Source organism: Formica exsecta, unplaced genomic scaffold (genome assembly GCF_003651465.1).
Source record: "Formica exsecta isolate Colony F162 unplaced genomic scaffold, ASM365146v1 scaffold400, whole genome shotgun sequence".
In the NCBI taxonomy this organism is placed as follows: Eukaryota; Metazoa; Arthropoda; class Insecta; order Hymenoptera; family Formicidae; genus Formica; species Formica exsecta.
The window spans coordinates 292,434-303,390 of record NW_021851240.1 but is presented as its reverse complement, the minus strand read 5'-3'; the positions used below and the strand labels follow the sequence as shown (position 1 = coordinate 303,390).

The 10,957-nt window shown below is 35.1% G+C and overlaps 1 protein-coding gene across 1 annotated transcript in view; it reads left to right on the top strand.

The window, feature by feature from the left end:
* LOC115240060 (acid sphingomyelinase-like phosphodiesterase 3a) overlaps positions 1–10,957 on the top strand; it is a 76,103-nt gene that overhangs the window by 62,389 nt on the left and 2,757 nt on the right. Inside the window, exons 7-10 of the mRNA XM_029815026.1 lie at positions 4,195–4,375; positions 5,880–5,989; positions 6,175–6,350; positions 8,223–8,354. Of these exons, the coding sequence (XP_029670886.1) occupies positions 4,195–4,375; positions 5,880–5,989; positions 6,175–6,350; positions 8,223–8,354 (599 nt within the window). The remainder of the gene's footprint in view (positions 1–4,194; positions 4,376–5,879; positions 5,990–6,174; positions 6,351–8,222; positions 8,355–10,957) is intronic.

The window sequence follows — 10,957 nt, the reverse complement described above, 5'->3', positions numbered from 1 at the left end:
CTCTTTTTATTCGCGACCAAAAAATTTCGTATTCGCGGTCAAAATTTTAATTCTATCATGATTCTACTATACATATACAAAAACTGAACTTAAAACATTTAAGTGAAGGAATAAGACTTTCAAATGATCTTTGTGAATTCTTCATGAAGATTGATCCCTCAATGGAGAGAGGTCTGATTTTTAAAAGAAAGATAAAAGAAACAATGGCCGAATATAAACTTGAGTTCAGGAGCCTGTGCCACAAAAAAAGAAAAAATTATCAAGTTTTCTAAACCAATTTCTTATCAAGTGTCTAATAATATTTAAGTAATTTATTGCTATTTTAATATGGATCTCAGAAAATATTATGCAATCATATTAAATATTAGTTATGTGTTTGATCGTTAATTTAAAATAAAACCAACTTTTTTAACACATAACATTTCTCTTAATTTTTAATTTTCTTGGAACGCATCCTCTATACTTTTATACATTTTATCGTCCCATATTCGCGTTCCCCATATTCGTGGCATTTTGGCGGAGGTTATCTCCCGCGAATAAGGAGATTTGACTATATTATTATTCCCATCAACACCTATCCGTATTAAAAAAAAAATCTGCGTTATTTTTAAAGCGCCGACCCTTGATTATGCAATTATCTCTTGTTCACATTCGACAAGTTTCAAGAAGCTGTAAAGTTTTAAGGAGAATAAGATCGACGAGAATAGGAGGACGATCACAATAACGCATCATGTGACCAGTTCCGATAAAACAGCTGTATTTTCTGCCCAATAACCATGCGCGATATTCTACTAGCTCTCAGGAGACTCCTAAAGCTTCCCTCTCTTTCTCCATATATCTTTCTTTTTCCCTCTCTCTTTTTCTCTCTTCATCTCTCACTCAAAGAGCTCTTAGTGCGATTCAACGAGCGTGGAAGCAAAATAGCCGTCGCACGATAGGTACTCTTCAAAGCGATGAAATGACCAGTAGGGTAATAACAATCGGAAAATATAGCGAGCACGGCTCGTTGGTCCCGCGACTCTGATAACCCGGCAATAATTCTTCTTCTCCTATCTCTCTCTCTCTCTCTCTTTTTCCCCTTCTCCTCTATCTCGATACTCGCTCGATCGCTTCGCGGACACGCTCTCTCCAGGGATTTCCGGAAGAATTCTCGGAAAATCTTGTACGTCCTTATGTGCCCGGATAAAAAGAGCGCACAGAGAGACACCGACGCGAAAGGGAGGAGAGGTCGAGGTCCGAGAGATAGAAATCCGATTTTCCGTGGACAGATATAATCCGGCTGGTTCGCTGCTGCTTCGCAAACGGTCCGAGCGGGCTTCTCGAGCCTCGCATTCCGGTAGAAAACGCGCTTGGGACGAGCGTTTGGTTGCCCGAAGAGGAGGAGACGGATCGATCGATCGTTTTTGAACGTCAGGCTGGATAATGCGATTACAAATTACGAGCCGTTTAAGAGCGTCAGCGGCAAAACTGACCAATCAGCGAGCCATTGTGCCCAATTCGTTCGCGCCTCCGTTGAATGGCAGCCTGTGATTCTCTCCCGGACCTTCGGCGAAAGGTCCTCGGCGGCAATTTAAAATCGAACGTCTGCTCGCGCTTTTCGCGCGATATTTTTCAATCTCGTCGCGGCGCCGGCAGTTTGATTGTTCGCGGAGAGAGCGCGACCTCCTTTTCCCTTCCGCGAACAAGGGAGAGAGAGAGAGAGAGAGAGAGCGTTTTTGTGTTTACTCGCGCGACATCCCGTCACATATAATTCCGGACGCGTCATTCTCACGTTCAACCGCACAAGTTTCGACCATCATTTTGGAGGAGACGGCCTTCTCTCCCCATGGCACGATTCAACGAGAAAGGATCTACCTTTCGCGAAAATGAAAAACGTATCTCTCTTTTTCTCTCTCCATTTTCCTTTCCACCGTTATCCACTTAACGAGTTTTGTTTTATCCACACATCCACTATCTCGCGCTTGAAATGTCCTACGGTCCTGTGGGAGTGGTTGACTTACTTCGAGCCAATATCGATCACACAGATACATGTCAGTTCATGTTTGTCATATTAATAGTTTCTTCAATCATCAATACAATTGACATTTTTACCTATTTTTATAGCGTTGGCTTCATTGAACATCTAAGATAGTTTACATTAGACAGATCTGTCTATAATAATTACAAAATAAGAAAAGGATACAGATATAGTTATTATAGGAATTTATTGATCAAAACAATTGTTAGCTAGCATATTTTCCGATCATTTTTCGAGGCTGATACAATCAAAGTTCTCCTTTCGACACCAACATCAATTTGCGTTTCGAACCGGTGGGACTAATTTCGCGTACGTGTCCGATTAGATATCTGGTCCTTCGTGTCCAACCTTCGTCGTCGCGACGGATACCATGATCGAACGTGCAATGTACGTATGTATGTATGTGCAACCATCCTCAACTGGCCGGTTTGCCGACGCTAACGAGACTTCCTACGTCCCGAGAGACACATTGCGTAGCCTCGTACGTGATTCACTTCGAAGCGTCTGTTTAATCGGAGAGCAGTCACGCGACATAACTAAGGGTCGCTGTTGAATGAGAATGCTTCCGCTCTTTGGCTGCGGCCATCGGACGAGATCCGCCGATATTTAACATCAGATTCCCGATATGCTTTCCCTCGTCGCGGTCTCTATATAAATTATATTGTTTTTTGCTGTCTGTCGTGAATTTATAATATTGACATTGCTGAGTTTTTGAGATGATACAAGTTTATTAATGAAACTATAATTTCAGAATTTATACTCAAGTACTTAATATATTATACAAATATAATGTATGCACTTAATACTTAAGTGTGTATAATATATTTGTTTCCCATTTTTATATTTTTACAATAAAAAATGACTTGCACGCAACACAAGATAACAAACAAAATTACACACTGTATAACAATTATATATAGATTTTAGTCGTAAGTTGGAAATAGGATTATTAACCGTCTGCGAAATATCTTCCTTTACTCAGAAATATTGATCAAACTGATTTAGTTTTATGGTCAGAGCAGTGCAAACCTAGTCTGCATTCCTCGACTATAAAAATATGAAACAGAAAGATGGTTTCTCTGAAACAACATTTCAACTATCTTCAGATACCAATATCAATAACTTGTAATAGAGAAAGATACTTGTACTTTAATGGATTTGAATGCATCGCCATTTGGAACAGGCGAGGCGACAGTATCTGTTCAAGAAAATTTAGATAAATGGGATTTTGAGATTCTTGGTAGCATTGTTACATGACAAGACGCTAGTTTAATAGACGTTTTTCATACTTTGGTCAAAGTATGCATTTTGAAATCGGATATTATTACATTAAAAATTAAATTTTCTTTAAGCAAATAAATACATTTTGTTAATATTGAGTTTTTTACTTAAATAAATATATACTTTGTTTCCAAGAATGTTATATTATATTAAATAAATTATTATTTACATGTAATAAAAATTATAAATTTTAAAATCAATTATTTAAAATTTTAATATAAAAGAATTTTTATTTGAAGATAAAAAATTATTTATTAAAATAAAAAAATCTGTGTTTTTGAAACAAGCAGCCAAAAATTAAAAAATGTTTTTTCAATGATAGTATTTTAGTATAATAAGAATAAAAAATAAATTCTTTTTTTTTATTTGCAAATAAAAGCATAAAAATAATTTTATTTGAATTTAGTGTATGTAAGATTTTATTAAATTGTTTTTATAAAAAAATTTTATTTGGATTTAGTGTATTTTTTCAATGTAATAATAATAAACACATTAAAATGTAACAGGATGCAAAAATATTTTATAAGTATTTATGATTCAATCGGCGCGATAAAAACTTGGAATTGTACAAAAGTATTTCTTTATTGAATCTCACCACAAAAATCTTGATAGATTTATAATTTACAAAAGAGATCTTCCAATTTTATGCTATATTTATGTGAGAAAAAAGGTTTTATACGTATATATTGAATCGAAAAGTATCTCCGTGTCAAGGAATAGCGGTATCAGAGGTTAATGTACACGAGGCGGAAAATATCAATAGTATCGGAAGAAACGTCGAGTTCACACGAATGGATATTAAAGCAGAATTGATGGCGGAACGTGGAGCTAACTATGTAGATTTTCCAAATATCCATGTCCGATGCTCATTCCCTATTCTACTCTGTAACGGTCAGGTGTACATAGTCGGCCACACGCCGCCGGGAGTGGACGACCATGAAATCGGCGCCGCGACCCTTCACGAGAGGCATAACATCAAGTATCTTCAGATAGTGCGACTCTATTCGGACATCATCCGAGGACAGTTCTTTGGCCATTGGCATTCGGACACGTTCCGCGTAATTTACAACGACATGGGTAAAATATGGAATAAAAATCTACATCTAAAATAAACGTACCAGTTTCCAAATAAGATCGTTTCCCCAACAAAAATATGCAATTTTTATTGACATTAAGATTCTTTTAAAAAGATCTGCATCTTAAAAAATACCAATTAAAATAAAGCTGAATATTTAGATTTTGACAAGAAGAATATTTTGCGCGTGAAATATTAATCACGTGTCAAAAAATTGAAGATAAAAAATTATTTATTAAAATAAAAAAATCTGTGTTTTTGAAACAAGCAGCCAAAAATTAAAAAATGTTTTTTCAATGATAGTATTTTAGTATAATAAGAATAAAAAATAAATTCTTTTTTTTTATTTGCAAATAAAAGCATAAAAATAATTTTATTTGAATTTAGTGTATGTAAGATTTTATTAAATTGTTTTTATAAAAAAATTTTATTTGGATTTAGTGTATTTTTTCAATGTAATAATAATAAACACATTAAAATGTAACAGGATGCAAAAATATTTTATAAGTATTTATGATTCAATCGGCGCGATAAAAACTTGGAATTGTACAAGAGTATTTCTTTATTGAATCTCACCACAAAAATCTTGATAGATTTATAATTTACAAAAGAGATCTTCCAATTTTATGCTATATTTATGTGAGAAAAAAGGTTTTATACGTATATATTGAATCGAAAAGTATCTCCGTGTCAAGGAATAGCGGTATCAGAGGTTAATGTACACGAGGCGGAAAATATCAATAGTATCGGAAGAAACGTCGAGTTCACACGAATGGATATTAAAGCAGAATTGATGGCGGAACGTGGAGCTAACTATGTAGATTTTCCAAATATCCATGTCCGATGCTCATTCCCTATTCTACTCTGTAACGGTCAGGTGTACATAGTCGGCCACACGCCGCCGGGAGTGGACGACCATGAAATCGGCGCCGCGACCCTTCACGAGAGGCATAACATCAAGTATCTTCAGATAGTGCGACTCTATTCGGACATCATCCGAGGACAGTTCTTTGGCCATTGGCATTCGGACACGTTCCGCGTAATTTACAACGACATGGGTAAAATATGGAATAAAAATCTACATCTAAAATAAACGTACCAGTTTCCAAATAAGATCGTTTCCCCAACAAAAATATGCAATTTTTATTGACATTAAGATTCTTTTAAAAAGATCTGCATCTTAAAAAATACCAATTAAAATAAAGCTGAATATTTAGATTTTGACAAGAAGAATATTTTGCGCGTGAAAATAAAAACTGTAAAAAAAAAAAAAAAAAAAAAAAAAACTTTCCAAAAGAATTTATAGACAGAAAAGTTTTTTCAGAAAATGCGATTATTTTATTTCCGAGTCAAATAAATGTGATTTAATCCATCAATTATTTCAATTTTTTATCGTTGATTCTCGCATCCTGCGCATTGCTATCGCTTTATCAGCTGTCGTTTTGATCTCAAATGTTATTAATATTCACAGCGCGATTAATTATTCTGCAAAACGATACTGTACAGGTCAGCCCGTATCCTGGATAATGATGGCTCCCAGTGTAACTCCGAGCGCCGTCGGAGGGCCCAACAACCCGGGCTTGCGATTGTACAAGTTTGAAACTAACACCGGACAGGTACGTGGCGGTAGGAAAGACGCGCGTACATATATGATACATTCTCGATAATAATATCTCCGCCGTTTCTGTAACGGTCTATTTGCGAGACGTGTCGATTTCAAAGGGATGCAGAAATGTAGAATAAAGTTTATATATGTATAATATACATATATATGTGTGTGTCTGTGTTATATGCGGCGCAGATTCTGGATTACACGCAGTACTATCTTAATCTGCCCGAGGCAAATTCAAATGGCAAAGCAAACTGGATGAGCGAGTACTCGTTGCTCGAATATTATGACCTGCAGGAGATATCGGCCATCACTCTTCACGATCTGGCGGATCGATTTACGCAATCCAACGATAACGCTTTCGTTAGGTACGTGGCGCGCGATGAGACGGATTGATTTGACTTTGATCTGGGCTCGCGTAACGTATTTTTAAAACCGATATTATATATCCCACATTCCTGATTACTGGTCCCGATTATGCCTTAAGGATGCACTGGTGCTAACATTCTGACATTGACAATATCCTGAAAATTTAATAGATTGTTTCTATTTATTATCTGGACATGTGTGTAAAACCTGAAGACGATTCCCTAACCGGTTCACGAGTTATCCAATTTTTAATTTTGCATAAGTTCTTATGGAGTAGCAGCATATTTCCACTTATATAAACGAGATTATAAGGAAGCATCATAGAGTGTCTATCCAAAGCTTGTAAAAAAATTCCCTGATTTTTCAGGTAGTTTGTTCAAAATTCCAGATAAAATTAGAGAATTTTTAGATGGAATTTTTTTTAAATAAGTTTTTCTTTGTGTGCGTATTCTAATGCTTTTCACGCATATAAAGGAAAAATAAACCACCTAAATTTTAAATATTAAATTTAAAAATGTACTGAAAAGAAATGAATGATTTTTGTAAGATAAACATTTTTTATTTGCATAATATTTTTATTTTTTATCATTAATTAAGAATTACAATAAAAAAATGTGTACTCAGTATTTTTTACTATGACAATGAACATATAATCAAAGAGAGAAAAATATATATTTATAATATATTTGAAACATATAATTCACAATCATTGGCCAATCAGATCGCCGATGCTTGCAATATAAGAACAAAATGATCAGAGAGAATTTTTGAAAAAATTCCCTGTGTACGAATAAAATTCCATGAGAATTCCTTGATTCTTCAAGGTAAAAACAAAATCCCTGAGAATTCCTGGTTTTCTAGGTTTTTCCAGGAAATAGACACCCTGCACTATTGCCAATATTCTGAAATTTTGTGAGTAAATAAAATACTGAACAATTTTCTAAAAAAAGTTGATATCGATTCACTAACTTGTTATCAAGTTATTAATGAAAAAAAATGCAAAATTCCGAAAATGACAATATTAAAATAAATTAAATATTTTTAATATACTCAACGTTTTTTCGTTTCTTACAGTTGGTTTCAGGTGAACTTCACGTCCAAAAGTTTTTTTAGTCAAATTAACAATTTTTTTTTTTTCAGTGTACAAATATATTCATTTGTAGTGCCAAAATCATATTAACTGACATTATTTAAATCCTTTACACGATACGAGTACATATGGTACATATCTTAATCTACAAAAGCATAGTTTTTCATCAATTTCAAATTGAAATAACCTTTGTCTGGGATTGTATAGCCAGTACATCCTTAAGTCACGTGTTTCATGTGTCGCTGACACTTCTTTTCTTTCTCTCCGGATTATTAATAAAATCCAATAAAAACGGATAACGCTTGTCTAAAAGTATTATTCATATCGCTTTGCTAATCGCGATCTTGAATCAACCAGGCGTGTTTGTGTGTCTTGCGCGATCGCTTATATTATTACTGTTAGATAGTAATTTCGTTTAATTTCCGGCCGCGGTAGAAAAACCTTTCCGGCGGGTGTTCCCTACGCTAATACAGTGGCGCGTGATATCGACGCGAGATTAATATTTTAATTCCCGGCGTACACGTTACTCTCGCGATAATATTCGGGCCCTATCCGTGCGACATTGTGATAACCGTCCTATCCTTTTCAAGACTGACGCGCACCATTACGATGCTAATGACAGTCCTGGATAGTTTTGCGACCAGTCGACCTAATGCACAAGCTCTGTCTCGCGGTATACATGTATACATTATCTTTCCTCGCGCAACGCCTCGCGGTATGTTTGTACGACGCATCACGCGCATGTGTATGTGTGTATTTGTATGTTCTCTCTGTCCTGCAGGTATTACGGGGCCAACACGGTCACGCTGCCGCGCGAGGTGGAGCAAATCTGGGGCTGCGGCGGTCCTCTCAACGGAGTCTGTGCGCTGCATCATTACTGCACCGTGACCAGGCTCAATCCCAACTCTTACAAGTACGTCTTTACAAGTACGCCACGCCTTGTAACTCGATTCGCGTTACGGTAACTACGGCAAATTTTTCATTTCGATACACCCGATGCGTAGAGCGATCGCGCTTCTTTGCGCGACTCGTTTCGTGACGTCAAAGATTCGTGATATCGGTAAACTTGTTTCATGAAAGAGATGCAGAGCTTCTGTGAAGAAAATTGAGTTCTATGTAATTTTCCTCAGTAAGCGTTTCATATTCAAAGGATATTAATCACTAATGTTGACTTTTCTTTTCATTTGATATGCAATCTTGTTTAATTTTAATAATCACGGATAAATTTAATATTGGTAATGAGTTCTCTCACGAACCGTTACCACAAAAATTTTTAATTCGATCGCTTTTGTGTCTCTCTCTCTCTCTCTTTCTTTCTCTCTCTCTCTGTTCCGTCGAAAACGCAAGTAGGGGTTCATCAACCACTTGGATAACGCACACCCTCACGAACTTGGAATCTATCGAGAATTTGTCGTTAATTGGTTGCGTATACGTGAAGCGAATACCAATTAGATCAAAGTACATTGCGCGCATTGCACCGTTCATGTAATAATACTGTTACGAAATGGAAGCAAGGAAGATGTGGAAAATTTTAGCGATGAGAGTGATTTGCTTACGGAAGTCGTATGCTTTGAAATTTCTTTATTTCGTAGATTATTAATGTAATACAATCGATATAATATTTTATATAATATAACCGTGTAATTTTAGAATTAACTAAAGAATACTTTAGCTGTCTCTTATATAAATTAATTACATAGCTTAAACAAGCACTTTTTAAATAATTGCTAGTCTAACGAGAACTGATAACTGATGAATTCAGGAAATTTTTTCAAAAATTCTCTCTTTGATTATTTTGTTCTTATATTGCAAGCATCGGCGAACTGATTGGCCAATAATTGTGAATTATATGTTTCAAATATATTCTTACAATTAATGATAGAAAATGAAAATATTATGTAAATGAAAAATACTTATCTTACAAAAGTCATTCAGTTCTTTTTAGTACATTTTTAAATTTCATATTTAAAATTTAAATGGTCTATTTTTCCTTTGTATGAGTGAAAAGCGTTAGAATACGCACACAAAAAAGAAACTTATTTTAATAAGTTTCATCTTAAAATTCTTCAAGGAATTTTTTTACAAGTTTTGGATACACACCCTGTATTAGTTCAAATTATATAACAATTTTTTACATACGCTTATTAACAATTAACACGATTTCTCGGAATACTGCTTAAAGTCTGACATATTAAAAACGAGTAAAGATGAAGGTTAAATCTTAAAAGACTTGTCTCGACCGTTTAAAATTGTAAAGTGAATCAAGTCAGTAACAGACTAGATAAATGTCGGCGCGAAGATAGATAAACGGAAAGACGGATAGAGAGGGATTACTGCACTTTTCAATATTCAAAAAGACGGCGGGACGTCTTCTTCGTAAATTAAGCACCGTAAAAGCCCTCGTAGTTTGAAAGCGTCATGTAATCTCGCAGAGTCTTGGAAGAGCCTCAAAGATTTTAGAGAATTCTCAGCTGAGAGTCTGGTTTAGCGCGTTGATGCTTCGAAGTTGCGAGCAATTTCGTATTAGCGAGACGTGGTTGTAACTCCTCGTGACTGACCGCTTGCAAAAATAATGTTGTAGAAACGTACAAATGCCGCGTAGATAGATTTTTAAACAACTTTGCGCAAATTCTCCGTTCGCGCAAAAGCGAGGCAAATGCATTATGCATCGGATAAAATGCTGCGACCAAGAAAATATGTGTTATCGACGGAATAAAGAAATATTCTTTTTTTTTTTTTTTTCTCTCAATCGACACATCGCGCGAGAAGATAACAAGAACGCAATATCGAGATTGGCATCCGGCCCCGAGTTACCTAGTCAGTTTGTCCCGAAACTTCCCGAGGTCGGCGGGAAGCTTCGGAGACTTGCGACAAGATTCGACGACAAGCCGAAACTTGGATCCCGTCTGTTATAGCTGTACATAAACGCGTACGCTTCCAAAGCACACAAAACGATCATCGCGTCTGTGAAACTATCTTCTCTTCGCGATCGTTACTTTGGTGGTTCGAGCCGACAAGCCAAATGGCATTTTTTTTTTTTTTACGTGAAATAGGGTGTCTACTCTCTGAAAAAACATGGAAAACCTGGAATTTTCAGAGAATTTTTTTTAATCTGGAAAAATCAAGGAATTTTCATGGAATTTTGTTGAGACTCAGGAAATTTTTAAAAAAATTCTCTGATAATTTTGCTCTTATACTGTAAGCAGTGGATAATCCGCCAATAAGCCATGTTGTGAATTATGTATTTAAAATATATTATAAATATACACACATCTATTTCTGTTTATATATTCAATGTCTTAACAAAATATTAAATATGCAATACATATTTTTTATTTTAATTTTTAGTGATAAAAAGTAAAAATGTTATGCAAGTTAAAAAATTTTATTTTAACGAAAGCTATTCAATTTTATTTTCAGTACATTTGTAAATCTAGAATTTGAAACTTAAATGGCTTTGTGTTTTTCTTTCGTATGAATGAAAAGCATCAGAAAAAGCATAAAATAAAAAAACTT